A 25,964-nucleotide genomic window follows, 5' to 3' on the forward strand; every position below is an offset into this window, starting at 1 on the left:
CTCTCCAAGACACAGGTCTTTAAGATTTTACTCACTTAAATTTTAGATTTTATTTATTTACAATTTTGTTGGCTTAAAATCATCGAAAAAAATGAATAATTGGCTAATGGATTGATAGGTTGCCTCTCGTGGTTGCTGACCTAATTAAATAGTAATTCATATTATAAAATTTGACAGGAAAGTTGAATTACTGAGGCCATGAGAGCCATTTCGGGCCCTCCGAAGCAATTTTGACTAGCCTATAACTAAATAACAAACATCACATAATTCCACATTTACATTTAGTCATTTAGATTTTGAGTCATGTATTCTGTCCTTGCAGGTTGATTCTCCTGTTGTTATAAAACATTTTGGTGGAGGATGCTTAATACCTACCAACACTGAGCTAAGAGTAAACCCACATCATTGCAAGTTCTCGAGTGACAAAGTTTGTGCTTTTATTTTGAAGGCAAAGCGGATGTATTTCCGCTGTGGTTTGTGTCACCTTGACAAAGCAGGTTTAGTCAATCTGACGTCAAATTGAGAAACTGCCAGAGAATAAAATGTTTCCCCTTATATGAAAAATCTGCTATTCCTAATGTGGACATGACATCTGGACCTCCGTCATCACCTGTGACGGTCTGAATGTTACGTTCAATTCTTTCTCATATGGCCCAAAAAATAAAAAAGCAACAATGTAATCATACTGTCTGCTGTGACATGGAGCTGGAGCCTGAGGAATAATGACATTTTAAACCTGAACACCTACACATGCTAAAAATGTAACCTTTTTTCACACAATAATGTAGATCTATTTATGAATTTATCTACATTTGCAGATTTCTCTGGGTGTACTTGTGCATGCGCATTACAAGTAGTAATTAGATTAGACAAAGCTGTATATGTTGTGAAGATAGCAAGTGGGTGTATTATGTCTATTATGTAAGAGAAATCTGTATAAGCACTTTGTAAGCCAATAAATAAATGTGATCCTGGTTCTGATTTGATTATACAGTGGAAAGCATACAACATGTTCTTAACAGGAATTCACATTGTATGTATCACATTGATCTGCTTGTAAATATATTTATTTATGTAAAAAAACGGATTAAAAAAATTGCAGTTATTGTAATTTATAGTATAGTTACTTGACAGATACATATTCTATAAAAAAAAAGAACATATAAGAAGCTTTTTTATGAAATTCATAGCGTATCTATTGACTCTACACTGCTCTCAACATGGTGACGGCTCAGCCGGCGGCTAGCAGCCAACGGTGCTTACAGCTAAAACAGCAGTGCTGCCAGAGCTAACAGCATCAATTTGGGACGGTGTTATCAGCTGTAAACACCGAACACATGCACTTCTATTGTATTACTCCACTTTATCTTTACATAGCAAATAGTGTATTACTCCACTTTATCTTTACATAGCAAATAGTGGTTTGGCTGGAAGGCTTTCTGCTGTGATACAAATTCAAACTCACGTACCGGCATGATTTGTTCCCCTTGAGAGTGTTTTGTTCCCTGCAGAGTCAACAAGTGCCGTTGAGCTCCGCGGGTCACTGCTGCTGCTGCTCAGTAATCTCACACTGCTGCAGCTGTTAAAACATGTCACTGCTGCCGACAAACCAGGAGCCTGGGTTATATTAATTTACACCATATTGTACTGTGTAAGTTCAGCTCTGTTTATAATAGGGTGTCTGCATAGGAGGAATGTATTCACACATGATCCCGGGTACTGTATCTAACTATATAATATAACTAAAGGTAGAGTAATATTAAATAACACAACTTTCTTCCCATATGATTAGAACTTTTCTTTAAAATCATGTTATTGTTATCATTAAATTATAACGATAACAATCTTGCCATTAGAAAGAATACTAGTACAAGGTTAAAGCACTTAAGCATTGGCTTCAAATTTTCAGAACAGTAACAATAAATGTTGAAATGTTTCAAATTACTTTTGAAAGTAACAATAAAGTTTACATATTATTAGAAATATTTAGTCTGATCAGACACAAAAATGTGCCTCATACTATAGTACAATCAGCAAAAACTGAAAATGACGTAATCACGGCAAGTGCATGGTGTGCGTATGCTTCGCAAATGGTCACATTACATTACATTACATTACAGTCATTTAGCAGACGCTTTTATCCAAAGCGACTTACAATCAGTAGTATATTACATATCCTTCACCCATTCACACACTGATGACAGGCTACCAGGCCACCATCAGACTCTAACTAACATTCATGCAACATCCAGTCCACACCGATGGCAAGCCTTCGGGAGCAACTTGGGGTTAAGTGTCTTGCCCAAGGACACATCGACTGCTGAAGCCGGGTATCGAACCACCGACCTTCTGATTGGAGAACTACCTTGCTCTCCACTACGCCACAGCCGCCCCCATACACAGTCACAGTGCTTGCCCGTCATTGTGGATGTTAGTTTATGGCGTTTTGCAGGTAACACCTACAGTCTGTGGGAATATCTATGAGTTACATAGAGTTACTCATTGTCGGATTCTTCACAGTTCATTTTGTTTGTATGCCCTTTGGGGTTTCGGAGAATAATGAAACGCACAGGGCATAGAGTATAAACGCCTCCGTTCATGCTCGGAGCTCGCGCTACGGCGTCAAGTACGTGTATAGACAAAGATTTAAAATGAATACTTTTGATGTTTTTTAAGTTGGGTTGTATGAGAAACAAAGTCAGTGTATTATTACCTACGCAATAAACAACAAAAGTGTATATTTTATAGATTGTAGACAAATGTATATAGAATTGACATACCTTGACGTAAATAATGAACAACCTGAAGCACACAGTGACAGTGGTTAGAGTCAATGAGTTGGTCCAATGCCTGGACTTGATGCCAAGTGCGGTTCTAAAAGTAAGTCCCCATAGTTGTCTTTTTCATGTGAGCATTTTAAACATTATGAATTGAAATTAAATTGTTCCATCAATTTAAGTCTACAGAAAAACTAAATGTGTAACAGGCATAAGGTCCTTCCCTTTCGTTGTCATTTACTCACTAACTCCACCACTAGGATTTGAAGGCTCAGATATCCTGAGAACAGCGAAGGAGATAAAACGTCAAAGCCTCGGCCTCATTTAAAGCTGACGGTTGTTTAAGTGACCACAAGGCATCAATGGACATGAGAATAATCTGAGCAGGTCTGAGCTCTTCGGAGATTCCTCTCTGGAAATACATGGCGTTGATTGGAGTCACAAAGCGACCATTTCCAAATGGAACTGGACAAAAAAATAATAATAACAAAATATTATAAAAATCTGGTATTTGTGGCTGTGGCAGGACTGTAATAAGCGCGTCCTATCATTTAATTTGGTCCGAATGTTGCAGAGAAACCAAAGTAGACTTTGGGTAGAATTCCCAAATCTCTATTCCCAGTATACGACCCTTATCCCTACCACCGTTTTGACGGAAGCCTTGAGCAGCAAGTAAGGGGAGAAAAAGTCTGAAAAAAATTCATCTCTGAAACAGGTGGGGGAAAAGGTTTTGCCAGAAAGAGTAACTTAGAAATAAGATTCTGGCTAAACTTTTTTTTTCGACAAGCGATGACATGCTTTTTCACAGTCTGGCTGAACTGACCAAATCAGAAAGTTGATCTTTCAGTGTCCGAAGGTTAAAGTGTGTGTTCGCTCCATTGTTACTACAGAGTTAAATAAATAAAAAATCAATCAATGCAAAGGGAACAACCCAGTTATTTTAATATTACAATTTAAGACACAATCCTGATCAGTATTGATGCACAGTCCATGTGTGCAGCAGGACGCAGCTCTGATTCTAAATTTAGACATAAAGCCTCTAATCGGTTAACTGCAGCCTTTGTTAAGGAGCGGAGCAACAGCTGCTCCTGACCAGCCTCCCCCCTCCTCCCCTCCTTTCTCCACCTTACCCATATGGCCCAGAAGATAGCACAGTGTCAAAAACACAAGGTGCTGCATTGTGGTTGTATGAGGAAGAAAGTCATGTGCGAAGGCTGTATGCTTCTAGTTGGATGAATGGATTTGATTGGCTCGTCAAAAAACGCTTGGTCACTTGCCTAATGCTTCAAACTGTGACACTCTAGGTAACACTTAAGCGTCAGCTTTGGACATTGCAGGGAAGGCAAGTTTCAAACTGCATGGCTTCTTTTCATAATACACTTCAGTCTTTGCAGGAAGTTAGCTTTTGGAAACAAAACCACAATGTCAATGTACCTCAAGGGTGTTTGGACTATCTCACAGTTGCTATGAACATCTGATAATAGCATTGGTGGGTTTGCCTTAGAGATAGTTGAAAGCGTGGTACGACCAGGTGCAGAGGGGCACAACCAAACCATCGATATTTGAAGAGTTGGGAGCATGCACATTCATTTATACGTGCCTTTCTCATTCTTATCATATAAATACATGTGCTATGTGATGACTGGTGTGATTTGTAAGTATGCAGTAGAGGAAGTGATTACCCACCGCAGACTAGCAAGTCATCAACAAAGAGCTGCGGGCAGACCACACAGTTTCAGATCTCTACATGCACTTATGGGATCTTAATTCAGTGCTGGGGTTTGCAAGCTTGCTGAGCCCCTGCATGGCCCATCAGGTGGTTCCTCTTCAATGACCCCCCCCTTTCCCTCTCTTGCCTCTCACCCACTTACACTTTACTCAATAAAGGAGAATGAGGAGGCCACAGTTCATAAGCCCTACCCTAGATTTCAATCTCTTTTGACTCCCTTTCCAGCTCTGCTCTGGAACTTCCCAAACATTCTCACACTCCGAAACGAACATCCATCAGTGTAATATGCAACATGTTGATTATTTAAAGGGCCAGTGTGTAGCATTTGGGGGGGTCTATTGGCAGAAACAGAATATAGTATTAATGGGAATGTTTTCTTTAGTGTATGATAAAATAAAAAAAATAAGAATAGTTGCGTTTACTTAAAGCGAGCCGTTTATATCTACAAACTGATTTTTAGATTATTATTTTTTTAAGATATCATATGCTGCTCAGCCATCACTTTCTGCCATTAGAAATCCAAATTTAATGTACACTGGCTCAAATATCCTCAATCCCACGCTTTGTAACTTTTTCAGGTGCAGGGTTGTCTCCCACGTTACTTTTTCGTTTCCAAAATCAATTCCATTTTGGGTCACTGCATCAGAGGGAACGTTAACTAGCTAACAGGCTAACGCAGGCAAAACAAAAATGTCTTTACCTGACGATATGTCGTTATTGCCGTGATGAAATTATGCATTTTATTTTGACGTATTTTTCTATTCATGTGAAAATCAAGCAAATGTTCATCTTACATTAATTAGTAAATTACCAAATACATTTTTTAATGCAACCTCACCATTTGGCAGTACCTCTGCAGCCCACTATATGGCACTCAAATGCCTTCTGAGGTTGAGAATAGCTGCAGTACAGTATAAAACAGGCACAGTCCCGGGACACCAGGGCATTTAAATCCAGAACCCCAACCTACACACTTTTAAATTCAATATGACCCCAAATGTACTTTTTGTACTAATTGCATTTTGAGTAAATGTTTGATCTCACACTTAGTGGTTTGATTCTGTTCATCTGTTAAGCTTTGCCCTATGTTTCCTTTTAAATCAAGGCTGTGTGACAAGCTGGGGTGGTGAAGGGAGCAAGAGGTAAGATGTTAGTGCTGGGATAGTTAAAAAAACGGTGAGACCTGTGTTACTTTATTCTACAGTACTTATTGCAATGGTCTCTCCACGGTACTAAATAATGTTTTTGTTCATGATAGGACAACAAATGTAGTTGTTAAAATGGGAATTATGTCTGGGGCCTGCCATAGTGAGCCAAGCAGGACAGGAGTTTTATGTCCCTGTCATCAAACAAGTGACACATTACGGCACAATCCGAGAGTGTACTCGTGTGCTGAAGGTCCACAAAGGCTGAAGACAATTCTCACGAAACAATTAAGTGCTTGCTTCCGTTTTGAACACCATCGTAACAGACGTTCATGCAAATTTCTTGAATATTTCTAAATTACAAACTATAAAAATGTCATCAAATAAATGCCTCATCAGTCACCAAACAAATATTTTTTAATCCTTTGTTATTGGGGACAAACTACCATAAGATGCAGCTTAATGTATAAGAACGAAGTTTCTGTGAGGCACAATGTAAAGAGTATGTTGGTTTGCATCAGTTGTATCAGAGCATTATCAGTCCATTCTACTGTGATGCTCCACCTGCTTCTTCTTCTAAGATGTTATGCTCTCTCAGTGATGAACAATGAGGCCATTGCACGAATTGCGACCACAAAGGAACAGGATATCACACCCACTCAATCACCACCTCGATCCTGCTGCCCTGCACTGGTGCAGGTACAGGGCCTAGCTTTGGGAAGAGCCTAAACCCCTAAACAACAGGCTTTGCTGTGCTGTTGTATATATATATATATATACTCTATATATATATATTACTCTCTGACATGTTCAGTGCCAGTGGAGAGAAGTTCCAAGTCTAAAGTTGTGGATCCATAAGTATTCAACACTCTTTTAGGAAATGTCAGTAATGCCATATTTGTGTTGGTTTACATTTCATGTGTGTTTGAATATGTTTTGAAACATGTCAGAAAAGTTTGTATCCCATAGACCCCCATGTCATCCACCAACTAAAAAGTCTCAATGTACTGTATAAACTGAGTGTACCTATATTGTAATTAATATTTTTGTCAAAGGCAAATATCAGTTAAAAAATGACCTTAGGTTTTCTTCAAAAATATACTCTAGATTATTTAAATAATGAAAAGTCTGAACATGTTTGTAATATTTGGGGCATGAAATTATATATTCTGGAAAATACACTAAATTGATGTTGCTGACTTCCAACACAAAAACATCTCTCAAAATAAATGTGATTTATAAATTTAAAATAGATGCTTTTAGTAACTGACTGTTTGTGCACCACGATGAGGATAAACCCCAACATACTGATCCATTCCCGTGATCGTACCCCCTCCGGTGCTCTCGTCCAATAGCCCGGTGCACTAGTTTTGCTCCAGGATCAGTCAAACAAGATTACCCCCAACTGTTGGCCCAAATGCCTGAACCATAAACTGTCAAATGCTCTGTGTACTTGAGACTTTACCACACAGGTGAGACCAGCGTGGCAGCGACAGTTAGATATGAAGTCAACAGACAATCGATTCATTTCCAGACTGCACGTTAGTCGCATAATGTGCCCTAATTAACCAGGATAATGGTGGTAAATGAGATTAACAGAGTCAACCGCCCGTATGTCGGTGCAAGAACCTTAAAGGGACAGTTCACCCCAAAATAAAAAAATCTTACCTGTTGTGCCATTTATCAATCCACATTGTTTTGGCAGTTGTAGAGATGTCTGCCTTCTCTCTAATATTATGGAACTAGACAAAAAATAAAAATAAACACAGTTTCTTGTAGAAACTATTTTCTTTCAACTATACTATTTTCTTTCTACTTATTATTTTGTTTTTTAATGATCTGTTCTTTGTGAATATAACATTAATTGTTAAGATCCCATTGCTGGAATCTCCTTTTCTGTGATTTCATAGTAATACTCTGCTCAGTATTAAGTGATTTAAAAAAAAAAGTTTTCGTATATTGAATTTGGGTCGCTAGCCCAAATATATATTCTACCCCAAAGTGTAAACCTGAGCTATGTTTCCATATTACCTTGTTTCCAAACGTCGTCAACGTGGACTGTGTCGGAATCACTGACAGTGGTGAGGTTATACACGAATGCCCTGCGGTCTTTGAAGAGTTGTTCCTGTCGAACCTGTAGTTGCAGTCCAGCGGAATTCTAACAGGAGTCTGTTTGAACTCCCCGGCTTGTGGCTTCAACTTCTTGGGTTACAAACACCGGGGATTCCCGGTTTGCTGACGAAGAGGCAACGCGTGCAGTGCGGAGCGGTCAACTGGAACCTCTACGGTGGATTCATGAATCACTCCCGTCCTCCTCCTCCTCCTCCTCCTCCTCCTTCTCCTCCTCCTCTTCATCCCCCATCCCGTCCTCCAGGTTGGCAGCGCCTCCAGTCAAGTAGTAGTAGAAGTATTTACCCGACCACCTCCCCCCTTTGCAGCTTCTGCTGTGAGACATTTCTGCCTCTGTCACGTAAAAGGGATTTTCTGCTTTAAATGTTTGAGAGAGTCCCCTAATCGTAGTATGGTAGTGGATGGAGTGTCACACAGAGGGGATATATATATATTATATATATATTCTGTTACTGCATGGTCAATTTCTCGCCTCAAATGCTTTCAGAAACACATTTTAATTTATCTGATTAGTTGTAAAATGATAAAGTTTGGGACACGGCCACCATGTAAATAATAGTCGAGCCAGAACCACTTGCTGGACCGCTCAGGGTTCCATCGCGTCTTCCTCTTTGGTGGCTGGATTTAAGACTTTAATTAAAAAAAATTCAATTCAATTCAGTCTATTTTGTATAGCCCAGAATCACAAATTACAAATTTGCCTCAGAGGGCTTTACAATCTGTACACATGCGACATCCTCTGTCCTTCCCTCACATCGGCACAGGAAAAACTCCCCTAAAAAAAACCTTTAACAGGGAGAAAAATGGAAGAAACCTATGGGAGAGAGACAGAGGAGGGATCCTTCTCCCAGGATGGACAGAATGCAATAGATGTCATGTGTACAGAATGAACAGCGTAACAGAGATACAACACATTCAATGTATATGACATAAATGATTCATATAATAAGACTACTTATAATAACAGCAGCAATTATTACAGTAGAACTATAGTTATGAAAATAGGGATAGTAATGTGATTAATAATAATAATAATCGAAGTAGCAGTGGGTGTCAGTCGGCTCACATCAGGAGGCACGACTACGGTCCAGGTTCCACAACGATTCATGGAAACCTGCAGAACGAGAAAGCAAAAGGGCTTCAGGGTGGAAGTAAAGCTGAAATGCTTAATGGTACAGGTAATAGTAATAGTAATGTGACTAGTAATAATAATGGTGGTAGCAGTCGGTGTCAGCAGGGCCGTAGCAGGATGCACATCCACGGTCCAGGTACAGCCACGATTTATAGAAGCCTGCGAAGCGAGAAAGCACAAAGACTCCAGGGTACAAGCAAGTCAATAAGCGTAATAGTACAGGCAATAATAATAGTAATGTGACTAATAATGATAGTGGTAGTAGTAGTGGGTGTCAGCAGGGCCTCAGTAGGTGGCACGATGACAGTCCAAATATAACCCTGATTCCTGGGAACCTGCGAGGCGAGAAAGCACAAGAACTCCGGGGAAGAAGCAAAATCAGTAATGTGCATAAATAGGAGAGAAGAGGAGAGAGGAGCTCAGCGTATCCTAAGTAGTCCCCCGGCTGTCTAGGCATATAGCAGCATATCTAGGGGCTGGACCAAGGCGAACCTGAACCAGCCCTAACTATAAGCGCTATCAAAAAGGAAGGTCTTAAGCCTGCTCTTGAAAGTGGTGAGTGTGATTGAAACTGGAACCTGGTTCCACAGAAGAGGAGCCTGATAACTGAAGGCTCTGGCTCCCATCCTACTTTTATATACTCTAGGAACCACAAGTAACCCTGCATTGATTGAGCGCAGCTTTCTAGTTGGGTAATATGGAACTATAAGTTCCTTAAGATAAGACGGTGCCTGGCCAGTTAGAGCTTTGTAGGTAAGTAAAATAATTTTAAATTCTCTTCTTGATTTAACAGGGAGCCAGTGCAGAGAAGCTAATACTGGAGTAATATGATCTCTTTTCTTAGTTTTTGTTAGAACACGTACTGCAGCATTCTGGATCAACTGTAAAGATCTAAGAGACCTATTAGAGCAGCCTGATAATCTAGTCTAGAGGTAACAAATGCATGAACTGGTTTTTCTGCATCGCTTTGAGACAGGATTTGCCTGATTTTCGCAATGTTACGTAAATGAAAAAAGGCTGTCCTTGAGATCTGTTTTATATAAGAGTTAAAAGACAGATCCTGATCAAAGATAACTCCAAGGTTCTTAACGGTAGTGCTGGATGCTAGAGCAATGCCATCTAGAGAAACTATATCGTTAGATAATTGATTTCGAAGGTGATCTGGGCCTAGTAGGATAACTTCTGTTTTTTCAGAGTTTAACATTAAGAAGTTACAGGTCATCCAGGTTTTTATGTCCGTAAGACATGCTTGAAGTTTAGAGAACTGGTTAGTTTCGTCTGGCTTAATTGATAGATATAGCTGGGTATCATCTGCATAACAATGAAAGTTTACTGAGTGTTTTCTGATAATATTCCCCAAGGGAAGCATATATAAGGTAAATAAAATAGGTCCAAGAACAGACCCCTGTGGAACTCCGTGACTAACCCTGGTTTTCATCGAGCTTTCATTGTTTACATATACAAACTGAGATCGGTCTGATAAATACGACTTAAACCAGCTAAGTGCGGTTCCTTTAATGCCTATTAGATGCTCCAATCTCTGTAATAGGATTTGGTGATCAATGGTATCAAATGCAGCACTAAGGTCTAGCAATACAAGTACAGAGTTTGGGCAATGTGTATATGTGTAGGAGGGATTTTGCCACATGTGCTCAATGTGGGGAGAAAGAATGTGAGAAAGAGCCAATAGTATCTTCTTTGCAAAGGCGAGTCATGCAACGTGGGCGGCTAACCATCCAAGGAGGGTACAGAAGACAAAAATAATCAGGGTGGGATCTAAGAAGAAGGATAAAAGACATGATGTGTTGTGAAAGGAGAAGCTGAGAATGACAAAGCAGCCAGGAGGCACATGTCGAAAATTGACATCATTATGGATGCGGCAAACAGATTTCTGGGTGGTGTAAGTTTCTGGAGAAGTCTTCCAGCTGCAGTTGAGAAAAGCCTTTAGGCTCTCTGGAAACACCTGGGTAGAGAATTTATGGCAGAGTTGGAAATGAATGGGAAGGGGACTATATGGAGGTTGTAGTTTGAATGCCAGCTGTCAATGAAAATCAAAGAAAAAGATTTACTATGTTTTTCAGTAGGTTTTTACAATCCTCTGCACCCTTTGCTTAGCCTCGTCTCCTGCAACTGCTCCGTCAAGTTGTCAGCCCTACCATGGAGCGCACACTGTCACTAACTGCACTCCCTGAATAAATATTATACATTTTTTGGTAAAAAAGTGATTTCAGAGAGAAGCAGATAGAAAGATTTACAATATGAGTTTTGAAGAATATATTCAGGATGTCAAACCGATTAAGCAGATAAAACAGGTACCGTATTTTCCGCACTATAGGGCGCACTGGATTATAAGGCGCACTGTCAATGAATGGTCTATTTTCGATCTTTTTTCATATATAAGGCGCACCGGACTATAAGGCGCATTAAGCGAAACAAAACAGTCAGTCAGTCAAACTTCCTCCACTTCCGTACCATTGATTCATTAATGTTGAAATCTCTCGCAGCTGCTCCATTCCCATGTTCTACTGCGTGACTGATAGCCTTGAGTTTGAAGTCCGCGTCGTAAGCGTGTCTCTTGACAGGGGTCCTTATACACACACACTGTAATATTATGGTGAAGCACAGTATGTATTACTCCGCGACGCTCCTGACTACGGTGGCCGTAATGCTGCAAGCGGTGCGGCTTTGTAGTTTACCAAAGTCGTACTATGTAGTGACCACTCACTAGCAGGACAATATTGGTTAGAATTCACAGCGAGCTAGCCTTGTTGACGTTATATTTACTTGTTAGGTTTATTCAACTACATTACCCATGACCGTTAGCGGGTTGATGAGGTTAATGATGTGGGATCGGGGAGCGCTTGTTGTGTTGTCAGAGCGAATGCAGAGTGTGAAATAAAGCCGACGTTTATTTACTCCGTCCTACAACTAAAACATTTTGACAGGGCGCCGTGTACCACACAAAATCGCTTCGAGGTCAGTAAGCACAACCAGAATTAATCCATATATAAGGCGCTCCGGATTATAAAGCGCACTGTCGTTTTTTGAGAAAATTAAAGGCTTTTAAGTGCGCCTTATAGTGCGGAAAATATGGTATATGTAGACCGACAGATACATTTTTATTTGGTACAGTTACAAAAGGATCTTTAGGCGGTTAAAAATATAAGCTAAAGCATACAGGTCACAGTATGAAAGCGAACCACCACATTACCATGGCGATCGAGAAAAAATTGAGGAACAACACCTTGTGGCCTTTAATCTCAAAGGAAGCATTTTTTAAATAAACCCTGCTGCCGTGTTACTTCCAGTGGAAGCTGAACTGACTTTTCCACCTCAAAGCAGTGAGGGGGCCAAACTGACACTCTCCAGCACAGCAGAGGTTTTTGGGGCTCCTCAGCTCTGAGAGCAAGATCTTTTGACAAGATAACAAACATACCAGCAGGACGTGAAACACCCTGTGACCTCGGTAGACGGGCACACGTGAACACAAGAAGACTTGTTTTCTGTTTGCAGACTAAAATATGACACATCAGAACCAAATGGATTCTCTCCCCTTTGCTTTCGTCTTCCTTTACATCTGATGGAGCGCTGATCCGCTTGTAAAAGTTAGGTCTGAATGCTTTCCTCAAGTAAATATAACATCAGTACAAAATCACAATTATTAGGCCATAATGTTGTGGCCAAACAATTACATAAATCATTTTTATGTGCTGATGTTGTGCTTGTTCTTATGCACGTAGAACTCAAATATTAATTAATTAAAGTCAAGTATAGTGGTAAGCGATAAAGCCCTGAACTCATATGAATATATGAAATATAATGCAATAGTTCAATTCTTGACAATATAACAAAATATTGAAAAATCTTTAATTATTTATTTCAAGCACATACAATTGCAGCAAAATGAGTGTTATATTTGTATGTATGCATAGATGCAATCTTCAAATACAAAAGGCAAAAGGGACATCTCAGTCCTTAAATTAAAAATATAAAAAGTTAAAAAAAAATAAACCATTACAAATCTAAAGTGATGTAGAAGAAGAGGGTGGTTCCTGTATCGAATCCAAGCGGCAACCTCCAGTTCTGCCGAGTGAAGCCAATGCTGAAGTGTCTTAAACTTGCATTCTCTCTAATGTCCATCAGGGGGCGACTCCTCTGGTTGTATAGAAGTCTATGAGAAAATTACTCTACTTATCTCTTGATTTATTCCACTCAGTAAACACTGTAAACATGAGTTTATGGTCTCAAGCTCTAGTTTCAAGTCTTCTTCAGTACATCATGATGTTCATTTAGTAAATTATGGTCCATTTAGACCATAACGCCGGTTATGCTTTAGGGCGGGGTTATCTTGTGATTGACAGATTGCTTCCACTACCAGAGTTCTATACGGTGTCTCTACATCACTCTTCTGCATTCCAAATTTGGTAACTTCCGTTTATCGGTTGCGAAAAATACAACATGGCGACGGCCCTAATCCAAGATGGTGACAGCCAAATCGCCGAACTCGAGGAATCAAAACGGCAGACCACACACCAATTGGTGATGTCAGGATGACTATGTCCACTTCTTATATACAGTCAGTGCTCCTAATGAATGATAATGTTGCTATGTGTGTGCTGCATGTGTTCATAAGCGTCTGCTGACGCGCAACCTTAAAGATGATTATATGTAAATGCCACTAGTTGTTCATGCTGCCCTCAAGTGGCCAACATTCACATTCATCATAACACCTAGAGCCGGGTTCATTTCTCTGTGGCGCTGCATCGCGGTCGGCTATAGATAAAAATAAATAAATGCAGGACGTTTCGAAAACTATTGAGTAATTGTGTTACATAACTGTGATCTCAATTTTGACCTACTGGCCAAGATAATTAAGATCTGTGCCCTCTCAGGACTGTGTCCGGCCCTGCTCTTCAGCTCTGTTTTTGGAAATATTGTGTAACATTTGATAATGAAACAAAGGAGTATTTTTTTTAATTTTTTGTAACATTTGACCCCCACACACACACACACACACACACACACACACACACACACACACACACACACACACACACACACACACACACACTAAAACTAAAGCTCTCCTTGCAGCCACATAGGGGCGCTCTTCACAAGTAAACCCAGTTCTTTGGATGTGCGTGTATTGCTAAACGCCAGTTTTGACTGTGGGAACTTGCAGCTGATGGAGCCTTTATGTCTCGGCAATGAGAGGATGTGCTTTTATTTCTTAAGGTCCCTCACGTACGCTGTCAAACAGGAAACCACAGATGTCAGCCCAACGCCTGCTTCTCCATCACACACAGTTGTCTTTTGAAAATCATGAACTTAGCAAAAGCAGAAGGTAGCCCCACTGTAATATCAAAGGGCCTTTCCTGGTTACTTTCACATCGCTGATGTGTTGCTAAGAAGCTTACGGAAACCAACGAATGCAATGAAACCAAACTGATAATAATCATTAATACATGAGGGACACTGTGCTGCTCGACTCCTTATCGTGTGCCACGTAAACTCTGTCTCTGCTTGCAAACCACAAACCAAAATAATGACGGCAACTTCCTCCTGCTGACATTCCACAAACATGCTGTAGAGAATATGTTCCACACACAGCTTTGCTTCGGTGACTACTGAGCTGCATGTATCATAGGCGCTGTGATGGACTGAACACATGTCCCAGCAGCAGCTCGTCCCGTGCATGCTGGGGAGAGGCCTCAACACCCATGACCAGGAACAGGATAATAAATTCAGCGATAATAGCAGAATTACAGCCAAAAGGATCTTGTGTCTACACATTCATTTAAACAATAAATCATTGTTATCTTAAATGAATGCTGGATCTCTGTTGCCTCAGTTTGCTCTGGCAATAAGGCCTAATAATCATCTGTCTGTCCTATCTGTCTTAGCTATAGGCGGACTAGTTTTCTATTGATGACATTTTGCAGTCTCATTTGGCTACGCCCTTTCTAAGACAGTTAAAGTAACAGCCTTCAAATAACTCAAGGGGCATTTACTGACGCATTTTATTTCGTAGAACAAAAAGATCAAAATCTCTTAAGCTTGTGTATACCACTGACTTTATTTATGGCATCTAAGCAAAAGACACATTCAAAAATACATTCAAAGATGTTGTCTCATTTCTGGATTTTGGGACTAATTTCTGTGTCTGTTGATTAGAGGAGATTAAAACATCAGCGTCTTGCACTTTATTTATTCACTGATCACATGAAGACAGTTTGTGTTATGTTGAATGCACAAAAAAAGGGGAAAAAGCTTAAAGTTCCAGTGAAACGGAAGTTGGAGTGAGGTATTCCCAGGTTAAACGGAATATTTCGATCAAGTGCCCCGTATTTGATTGTACCGCTGAAAAGTAGGCAGTCTTTAAAAGTAGCGAGAGACGGAGCTACAGAGGACTGGCGACAAATTATGCAGAAGTTCCTTTATACTTCTCAATAAAGGTAAGTGTGTTTATGTAGCACCTTTTATCCTTTTAACAATTCCTCATATTCACATACAAACACACACAGACGATCACACACACACACTACTTGTCAGTGGAGTTGATCTCGAGAGTACTGGTCAGATTTTGGGTTGGGTGTCTTGCTCCAACATGAAAAAAAACCAGCAGTCCAAATTGTAGTGAAATTGAAGTTTAAAGTAGCACTTGCAAATCTCAAAAGTACCTCAAAATTGTACTCAAGTACTTCTTTCCCTTGATTTCTTCCCCTTGAGTTTAACCAGATGCCAGAGCTTCCTGTTAACCTTTGTGTTGATATGGCGCACTTTAACAAGAATGTTCTAAAATTGGCACTCTAATTAGGTTGCAGACCCAAACTCACTGCTGTACAGTTAAAGCCATAGATAACAGTACATGAAAGATTGTGCCATGATTGTTTAAGCCTTGCCCTTCAAGATGCACATTGATATGCATCTCTTGCTATATGTGGTAATACTCAGTATATGCCATCTAACTAGCACAAGCCAACGATGACATAAAAGTGAAATAGGCCAGTCATGTCGAAATAAGTGTGAAATATGCCTCACATGCATGTGGATGACCGCAGTAATTCACTGTGGTTTAACTTACTGCATTAAAACTATTACAAATCGCCATAATACAAAATATAACGTTAACCATTCAAGAGGACAGTAAAAAATTATAACATCTTGGATAAATATGTGCTCATAAAAACACACCACTGTGTATCAGTACTTGTATACTTCTACATCTGGTTGGTTACAGATTAAACAAACAGAAATATGTGTGAAGCAGTGAGCATCAGAGGGACTGGTAGGGGTACTTTTGAACGTCTATCAGCCAGGCTACCGGTTTCGCTCCACTTCCAGCTATTGTGCTAAGCTAGGCTAACCACATCCAGCTTGGTACTTAGGCGCTCATGTCACTCTCAGAAGGGAAATAATTTCTAAAAAAACTTTGGCCTACTCCTTTAAGAAAAAAAAGAATTTAATGATACATAAAATAATTTAAAGAAAACAACTTATTATATTATTAAAAAAATTGAATTGTACAACCCAGCACTGTATATATGCCACATTATATGTATATTAGGTGAAATGACTGTCACAGTTGACTTTCTATATGCTAGGATTTGCAGGATGACAGGGAATCTTTTTAGACATGTGTAGGTCCGCACATTAAAAACACCTGCTGTACGCCTGAACCACTAGATGTAACTTTTGTACAGCTGCTGCTTCTATGTCCCATTGCAATGGAACTTCCTGTGACACCATGCAACATAAACAGTGTATTCTGTTGTAATGCATGTAGCCCAAATGCTTCGATTTATTTAGTTAATTTAGAAAACTACCAGATACATATCATAGCATTTTTAGACTAAGCAACATTCGTCCAAATAATAACAATAATTTATTCGCACATATATTGTACAGTGCAGTTACATTGTATAATTCGACAAAACACAAACAATATTAATATATTAACGTGGATATGGGTTGGAAATCAATTATCCCCTGTACACCTTGCAATAAAAATACATGTATAATTCGACAAAACACAAACAATATTAATATATTATCGTGGATACGGGTTGGAAATCAATTATCCCCTGTACACCTTGCAATAAAATGCATATATTATATGTATAGTGCTCGACAACATGAGAATACTGCTGTAAATGCATCCAAAACACTCTGAGGACGGATTCTGATCTGCCAAACCATCTCCAGAGAGACCAAGTGTCTGCGTTCAGTCTGGTCAGATGAAAGTGTACAAGCTAAATGAGAGGGGGGAAGTTGTTTGAGCTGGACAGAGTGAGTGGTTCTCCATCGGATCTCAATGTGGACACTCGAGACACATATTAATACAAGGTGTTAATCAAAGGTTAATCTAGGAACAATCTGGGTACAAGATGCATTTTAATACCAGGTGCAAAGACCGTGAATGTTTTTGCCCGTGGGCGCTCCAGCCCTGGAGCCATTCATATTACATTCAATGTTTAAAAAAAAGATATAATTATCAAAACAATGTGAAAAGGGGTCCGTCATTCCACTCAAAGCTTTACTGCAGATTTAAATGTTCAATAACGGACTATGGAAGAAACTCTGCAAATTTATTTGGCAAACCTAATTAAATCTCCTGTGATCCATTCTTGCGGAATGACAGGGTTGGACTGGGGAACCATCTTTGAATCTTTTGGACGGCAGTGTCTGTTGAGTGGTCCTTTAGCAGTCCGTTAGCTGTTAGGCATTCTGCTCCGGTGGTTTGAATCAGAATTTTGACTATTCAAAGGGATCATCCTCCGACCCATGTCAACGCTCCTCCTGAAGGTGTCTGTGGTGAAATAGTATGCAACGGGATCTAGTACTGTGTTGAAACATGCCACCATCAGGCTGTAGCGGTATGCAGCCTGCATTGGGTATGGTATATTTTCTCCATACAGATAAAGGAGAACCAGGATGGCGTGGTAAGGGAGGAAGCTGAGTATGAAAATGAATAGGCTGGTGGCGATCATCCTCTGGATCTTTCTGCTGTCCACCAGGTTGGTCTTAGCCACGGAGCTTCTTCGGACAGCACGGGCCAAACCCCAGGAGCAGATCAGCATGATTACGAGCGGGATTCCAAACCCCAAGAACAGAGTGGGTAAAACCACCGCAAGGTTTGTGGCATAGACCGGCAGGCTATGAAAACAATCCTTGTTGGAAACGTGTTTGCGCTGGGAAAGGTAGATAGGTACGCTGGCACCAAAGGTGAGCATCCATATTCCTAGACAAACCAGCGGCGCTTTCCTTCTCCCTTCCGAGACACGGGTCGACATATGGAAGGTGACGGCCATGCAACGGTCGAAGCAAATGCAAGTGAGGAGAAAGATGCTCCCATACATGTTGGCCTTCAGGACCAAACCAAGGACGTCGCACAGCCACTGAGGAAGGTCGTCAAATCCCAGATTGTAGTAGATCCTCATGGGCAACGTGAGGATGAGCAGTACATCTGCTATGGCCAGGTTAGTCATGTAGACAATGGTTTGTGATCTGGATTTGGTCTGGTAGAAGAAAAAGACGAGTGCTAGGAGATTAAAAAGGAAACCCACAACGAAGATGAAGGAGTACATGCACACAAGGAAGATGTTGACGTGTCCTGTACTATTGTTGTTGTTGGGGTTGGTGATGTTGTTCCACATTGTGACCTGAGATACAGAGGAGAGAGAGGAGTGGTCAGAAAAAGTCTAAGTGGTTGAGTAGTTGACCCTGGGCTAAGCCACGCCCCACTGCTACTACGGAGCACACACTGTCACTAACTGCACTCCCTGAAATATTAGCAAATTTTTGCAAAAACGAAAAAGTGCTTTTTAGAAAGAACCAGACAGAAGTATCTACAATAGACGTATGAAGAATATATCAATGATGTCAAACTGATTCAGCGCCAAAAACAGTTTAAAAAGAACAAAATGGAAGCCAACGCCTGAGTAAAGCATCACTATTCCTGTAAAGCCAGGTAGGTCTTTATTCATTGTTACAACGATTAAAAAGCAAAAGCAGCATGTTTATACATTCAGTATACCTTCAGTAGCTAGCGTAGCATAAAAGGGCTAACACTAATTAATTATGTGCTAACATATACTAATTTAACCAATACTTTTTGCAGTAGGTGAAAACCCTTTGCCGATGCACTTTGGAGAGAGAAAAAAAGCCAAGTCCTCCTGCTGTTTCTCAGTGGTTGCACAAGAAACAGCAACTTACAAACAATGTAAATAAAGAGCAATATAATTAAATTAACAAAAGTCTAGCCTGCGATGCTGGTGAACGTTCCATAGCAACCGCCGTTCCATAGCAACCAGCCTCAAGTAATTGCAGCCTGTCCGGAAGGCCTATTTTTATTTCTTCTTTAATTTTTTAAAGTACTTAAATTGGAATGTGTCTATAACATAATGCCATACTTGATGACCATTTTTTAAAAGAAATATCTTTCACGGTGAAGAGGCGTTCGGCCCGACGCGAAGCAAAGTAGGCCTTTATACTGGAGCTGCTGAAAGATGAACAACTGTATTTAATATTTCAGGGATGAGCAAACGCTATTGTGAGCAAACGGCCATTGTAGCATAAACACATTTCATGCAGGTGAAAAGGACAGTGAGCTGAAGTCTATTTAGCTCTATATTGTCATTCTAGAAATATTTTACTGTATTTCTGACATGCATTGATCAAGGTGCATTAATGTGAACACAGGGGTTTTCTCAACCTCTTCATCGAGTCTAGCTACTTCAGTTCTCAAATTCTAATACAAAATCTATCTTAAATGATTTTGAGAGATTATCATCATCTGGAAGAATCACTCTTAAAATAAAAAGAGGTTCCAACTCGTAGGTCAAAATGAATATCCTTAATGTAATTTATTCAATGTGCTCAAACTAAAATAAATTCAGCAACATGTATTAAGGAGGAACACGATCTATTTAGTCAGTGATGCTGCTGTTCCTGGTGGAAAGCAGAACTCAGTTGTGTTACTTGCTTTGATGCAATTTGCAACTTATTACCAAATTATCTTTATTGCTTCCTCGGAAGAAATACATACGGTATACAACACTATTTCACCAAACATCTGGTTGTTAAATTCGTATAGGTTTTATATGAATCAAAGAAGTGGGTGCAAATTTAAAAAGTGAAAATAATCAGTTTTCCTTTGCATTCTAGGCTTTTTTGTTTGTATTTATTAGTTGCAAATCATTCCTCTGCTCTCAAGTCTCTGAGTATTCATTGCTATGATTCCCTCGCAAAAACACATACAGTGCACATGCGTCATGAGTTATTTTCCATCAGCATGTGCTTTCCTCTATTTTGACAGATTGAAAGAGACAAACTTGAATGACACATTCAGTACAGTAGAATATTTTACAGTACATGTAGAAGGTGTGACTTTACCTGTCGGGTGATCAGAAGAGGTGAGAAACCAAAGGGAGAGGAGGGAATGCGTCTGTGTGTGTGTGTGTGTAGGTGTGTGTCACCCCAGCATACTGACACTGTCACACTTAAATGTGTGAGCTTCAGCACAGGAAGTTGACCAATTTTCAGATCTCTCGCTCTCTGTCTCTTTGTTAGTCTGACTGTTTCTGTTAATCTGCTGATAAGCATTCTAGTTTCATATTGCATCTATTTGGTATTTCTCCTTTTTAAATCCACATTTCGAGACCAGATTCAGTTCCAGCAAGTCTATGACCAACTCATATTGTGCTTTGATAGACATATAGATTTTAAACACACATTCTAATTCATATTTTCATGTACATTTGTTTTTATTGATAGACTATTCATAGATATGAATTAATATATTCATTGCACATATGATTAACGGCCAGCATGTATTACCTTTTGGGATAGGTTAGGTGTTCTTGTTCCCTGCTTTATTTATTATTTATTTTATTTTTATTTATGTTGATGTTTTCGCAACTCTTTATTCTTACTTGTACTTCTCATTGTCTCTGTTGCAATACACCCAAATATATTGGAACAATAAAGGGCTATCTTATATGCTGATGAATAACTTTCATTAACTATATTTTACTTAAATTGTGATGTCCAAATCGTTTAGACAGCTGTGATTCCATGAATTGTAGTAGGAGACCGGTCACAGTCATCAGAAAAAAAAGTGGAATGCTGTCTCGTTATCAGTTTCATATTCTATAAACACTACAGGTCTGACTTGACACATTAGCACACTGACATTACATGAAGCCGAGAGGAATAAACGCTCCCTTGATTTGATGTTTCAGTTATGTCTTGTCAGAGAGCGCCCTCTAGCGGGTAAAATATAAACAGCATTAACTAACGTAATGACTGGAAATATGAAGGTTACTGTAATTTATCACGGATCGACGTATGTACATTATCCAGAACAGGGCGAGTCCTCCTAATATAAATAATTAAAACTATAACACAGATAAGACAGTTGCATTTCTTTAAGATATGGTTAACTATGAATGGGACCTGGACCTCGTGGCGCAACGGTAGCGCGTCTGACTCCAGATCAGAAGGTTGCGTGTTCAAATCACGTCGGGGTCAAACTTTTTCATCGATGTTGTTTTTAGGTTATTCAGAGTTATTATACATAACTCTGAACGGAACCTCTATTTGCAATTGTCGAAGAAGTGCTCAAATAAAAAAAAAAGGAGATATCACAGGAAAACATTGAAGTATTACACACATAGAGTTTCAGTTATGCATACTGTGTATACATAGTAAAAATATTTTTATTTTAGGAAATTGATAGTGTACAGTACACATTAGAGAAAAGTTATAATAACCTTTAATGTATTTATGTTATGCATTGCTTTGGTTGATTTACATATTTTTTTTATTTCAGTATTAAGTTCCTATCAAATTCCCTTTATCAAATAATGTGTATTTTTTTGTTTTATTATCTAAATGTTGTAGCTGTTGGAGGCAGAGCTGATTTTAACTACGTCTTTTATGGTTGGGTTGTGTAATCTGCAACTATGTTACGTTATTTTTTAAGTGGCCATTTATTTTTGCTGCAAATCTGCAAAGTAACCAATGCAGCTGTCAATGCAAAAACAAGTCATCTATTGGAGTTATAAAACCATAGATTTAGATGACAATCTTTTAATGTGTATTTCTACCTGATACGGTGTTTAATAGTATTCTGGACATCAACAAGACAAAAAGACTAAGAGATAATTTAAGTTCGGCCTCTTCTAAAGCCTCTTGCTATCTCCTCTTTTAGCTTATGTACAGAGCTTTATTACAAAATATTTTTAAAACTTAGTTACAAATAAAGCATACATCCATGTTTTTATATATTTTTTTCCATCTACAGTCTACAATCAGAAGAAGGAAATAGTTAAGAAAGTAATAATTCATGGATAACCCCAGTCATTCCTCTTGAAGAATTGAAATCAATGATGATGATTTGGACAGATGAAGACTCTCAATCCCTATTTAATGGCCCCATCGTGTAGCAGATGATGATGATGATAACGATGGTGACGTTGATGATGATCCTTGTCATTTCTTCTTCAAGAAGTCATGGTGCGTTGTAGTTCAGCTTACTGTTGAGAGAAGGCAGGGAGATGGCGGTTACTTTATGTACATTTGTATTATTACGTGTAAGGATGACATAAAAAAATACTTTTTACATCATATCTAAGCAAGGAACTTTAAGGTGCAACGAGGCTGGAACAACCATCTATTAATGGTGACGGTAGATTTTTTTTAAATTATCCAATTGAAAAAAACCCATCCAATTGTTGCCAACACTTTTATCGATGAAAGTAGGTAGCAGCACTTTCTAGCAGGAAAGTCGCCAAGTCAGCAACACTGACAGCTCGAATGAAATGATTGGACGGGCTTATGACAGTCCTTTGACAGCCATAGATACCGGATATTTTATTTTTATTTATTTTATAACAAAAAATATAAAAAAAAAATGTTGAAGAAGATTACCAAGCCTGCTTTTTAATTTATGTTACATTCATTTTAGTTGCTGTATCCCTCTGTTTGGATTCTTTTGGAGATCCTTACAGACTTATCCGCCCTTGTTTCGGTTGTTTCAACACTCGGCTGGGGTTCAAAGGTCACATGTTTGTACCACTTCATGGTAGCTCTGAAGCAGACTGACTAGTTTCTGAGAGAATCCTACCAACCCTGAACGTGGCGAAAGAGCAAAATGGCCACCGTTTACTATGGTGAACAAAAAAAAACGTATCCCATTGAAAAGAGATGAAGCCAGACGGAGGTGTCTTTGAGTGTGTCCTTTCAGAACAAGTTGAAAGAACTCCCCGTCCCCCTTTAATTTCACATAGACTAGTTTGTCTCTAGCGTGCTCTGGTCTCACCTCTTTGCCACATGTGCCGCAGATACATCCAAATAGTCCGTTGACCATCTGGATGAGACAGAGGGCGAGCTCCACGCACGCCGCCACCAGCAGAGTAGAGAACAGACCCAGGTTGAATTCAACCACGTTCTCCGGAGCTTTACACCAACTCCACAGCTCCTTGTCGGACAGGTAGCTCCCGTTACTGCAAAGGATGAAAATGAGTGGCGCGGTCAAATGTGAATGAGGAAGATGATTCGTTTTATTTAGTAGATGGAGTTCTCAGAAAATGTACAATGTCCATCCAGGAAGGCCGGCTGTACCTGTTAGCAAAGGGCGTCCCCCATCGTGGAATGGGGTTGTCTATGTTGCTCCAGAAGCATGTTGGCCCGTTAGCAAGGCCCAGGGCGGCGACACTCAGACTGTACACGGCCCCCACCACACCAACCGCTCCAAAACCAATGGACAGGAACATCTGCATGGAGAACCAAACAGTGGAGTGAGATTCAACCATTTCACCATCAACCATTTGATTGAACCATTTCACTGTAACTGCCAAACTGCAACATTAGCTGCATGTTTTTTTGTTTGTTAGTAGTGTGTTTGCAAGTGTTTGTTATTTATTAAAGAGACAGTGGTTAGGGATTTGGCGGCATCTAGCTGTGTGTTTGCTGATCGCAAAGACTGAATACCCCACACTCAGAGGCCAACGTAAAAACACTAAAGGCTTTAAGTGTCTTTTGTGACATGATTGTAAAGGTAATTCCTTGACCTTGCATGTCAAGTGCAGCCATGTCCAAACAGATGTAAGCGCCACTGATAACAATTTATTCTAGAAAAGTGGGAATATCAGATTTGCTTGAGTCAGGTAATCCATTGCGGTTAACATCAGAAGTTATTCATTTGACCACAATAAAGGCATGATGTGATATGTTTCTGCATCGTCAATCTGCCATAGTGCCTTTTTTTGGTACAAACACTACGGGTCCTCAAAGTCGGACCCTTATCTACTTTGTGCAACTCGTATGCTGAAAGAATTAAGAACTTGCAGAGAAAAGTATTTCAGCTTCAACTGGAAGTTAATATGATGATGATAATATGGGACTGAACGTATGTAGGCAAACGGCTCAGTTAGACAGCATCCACATGCTGTACTTACCCCACAGCGGTTGGCACAGCAGTTCTTAGCACTGGTCAGGTGAATGTGGATGGCAGGGATGAGGACCTGGGGGGGGGAGAGTTGACATATTAAACAGATACATTATTAATGTGAGAATACCGTGACTTGGACTGCAGTCAAGTGAACTGGACTGACTTTAAAGAGGTACGCAGCGCTGTGGAGGCCGAGATGTCCTGACTTTAAGTCTTTAAGTGTGGGCCATGCTCCAAAAACAGTGGATCCTACATTTCCCATAATGCAACACACCTTGTCTCAGTTTGAAACAAAGGCTTCCTGTTATCCAAGCAGAGATAACCCTGATGACATCACTATGACATCATCAGGGGAATATATATTATTTTTTCAGGTTTGATAAAGCTTCTCGAGAGCGGCAGAAGACATTACACAAAAAGGTTGTGTCATACTTCCCATAATGCAGCCTCCCTTAAAAATTGACGTTCACATACAAAGAAACTACATTGTCAAATACGCCCCGAGGTAAACGTATTTTCTACAGGTCTGTTTGCGAAATATCGCGAATACGTTTCTGATCGAGGTGCGCGGAAGTACAGGTCGACAAACGCAGGACTTTCACCAAGGTGACTGCTGTTACATATTTGATGTATTTATATTTAGCCAAACCAGGATGTTTTACTAAACCCTACCAAGTAGTTTTTAGAAAAAATCCCAAGACTCCCCCAATTATTTATGTTATGGTCATATAGAACTTTTTTTGAAGCCCTGACATTAATCCCATTTAATATAATCTTAACCTACTCACCATGATTCCTCCTCCTATCAGGCCCGCCATATATAGGGCCTCCACTGTGATTTGCCCCTCTTCGCCTGCATACTCCGTACTAAAGTCGGGGAAGAAGAGCATGATGTTGCAGATGATCGACACTAGAGCCATGACATAGAGCGGGATGGCGATGAACTTAGAACAGGCTCCGGTGCACATGATGTCTGTGATGGATGTTCTTCAAAAAGGTAAAAAAAATGTATCTAAATATCCCAGCTGCTCCTCCAAACTAAATATTCTCCTCTTTCAGTGAAACCTTTGATTCACACTTGGATTAACAGGTGTTAGCTATGACAGGTCAAGTGCAGCTTCATGCATCATATGTCAGAGAAGGGAACTGTTTGAATATATATTTGAGGGTTTAGAGGGTGGAGGGTATAAAGGTGGAGCTATAGGTGATAAGCCTGCGTATCACCAGCTTTATGACCCAGACTTTATGCCATGGGTGTGTGTATTTGTGTCCATGTTTCCATAAGAGCCATATAAAGCATAAACCTTATGAAGCCCAGAATAGGAAATAACAAAATACGCATTATTCCAAGTACTTTTCCCTTTACAGCACAATTTCTTGTTTTTTGGAGATTGGGGTTATATAAAATCCTTTTTTGGCTAATGCCAATGGTGGAAAGTAACTTAGTATATTTACTCGAGTACTGTACCTTAGTACAATTCTAGGTAGTTGTACTTTTAATCTCTATTTCATGTTACTTTCTGCTTCTCCTCTATTACATCTCAGAGGTAAATAATGGTACTTTTTACCTCACTTCATGTATCTGACAGCTTTAGTT

The 25,964-nt window shown here is 39.7% G+C and overlaps 2 protein-coding genes and 1 non-coding gene across 3 annotated transcripts; 1 reads left to right on the plus strand and 2 right to left on the minus strand.

The window, feature by feature from the left end:
- Positions 1-16,829: 16,829 nt before the first annotated feature.
- LOC129093677 (lysophosphatidic acid receptor 6) lies at positions 16,830-20,390 on the minus strand. Its single transcript, XM_054601763.1, has 2 exons — positions 20,308-20,390; positions 16,830-18,575 (listed from the first exon to the last, which is right to left on the minus strand). The coding sequence occupies exon 2, from the start codon at positions 18,567-18,569 to the stop codon at positions 17,625-17,627; it is 945 nt and encodes a 314-aa protein (XP_054457738.1). The 5' UTR covers positions 18,570-18,575; positions 20,308-20,390; the 3' UTR covers positions 16,830-17,624.
- Positions 20,391-21,372: 982 nt separating this feature from the next.
- trnaw-cca (transfer RNA tryptophan (anticodon CCA)) lies at positions 21,373-21,444 on the plus strand. Its single transcript has one exon. It is a non-coding gene; the product is annotated as a tRNA-Trp (tRNA).
- Positions 21,445-22,371: 927 nt separating this feature from the next.
- Positions 22,372-25,335, minus strand: tm4sf21b (transmembrane 4 L six family member 21b). Its single transcript, XM_054601839.1, has 5 exons — positions 25,156-25,335; positions 24,375-24,440; positions 23,539-23,690; positions 23,237-23,420; positions 22,372-22,451 (listed from the first exon to the last, which is right to left on the minus strand). Exons 1-5 carry the CDS (start codon positions 25,333-25,335, stop codon positions 22,449-22,451), a joined length of 585 nt encoding a protein of 194 aa, XP_054457814.1. The 3' UTR covers positions 22,372-22,448.
- Between the last annotated feature and the right edge of the window lie 629 nt (positions 25,336-25,964).

Source organism: Anoplopoma fimbria, chromosome 7 (assembly GCF_027596085.1).
Source record: "Anoplopoma fimbria isolate UVic2021 breed Golden Eagle Sablefish chromosome 7, Afim_UVic_2022, whole genome shotgun sequence".
In the NCBI taxonomy this organism is placed as follows: Eukaryota; Metazoa; Chordata; class Actinopteri; order Perciformes; family Anoplopomatidae; genus Anoplopoma; species Anoplopoma fimbria.

What these genes read in the sequence shown, in the direction of transcription:
- tm4sf21b (XM_054601839.1), bottom strand. Translation starts at nt 25,335, where the DNA reads ATGTGCACCGGAGCCTGTTCTAAGTTCATCGCCATCCCGCTCTATGTC. An exon ending in TGATAGGAGGAGGAATCATG is followed by an intron (nt 24,441 to 25,155) that starts GTGAGTAGGTTA and finishes TCCCCCCCCCAG; the next exon opens with GTCCTCATCCCTGCCATCCA. An exon ending in GGGACGCCCTTTGCTAACAG is followed by an intron (nt 23,421 to 23,538) that starts GTACAGCCGGCC and finishes CATCCTTTGCAG; the next exon opens with TAACGGGAGCTACCTGTCCG.
- LOC129093677 (XM_054601763.1), bottom strand. Translation starts at nt 18,569, where the DNA reads ATGTGGAACAACATCACCAACCCCAACAACAACAATAGTACAGGACAC.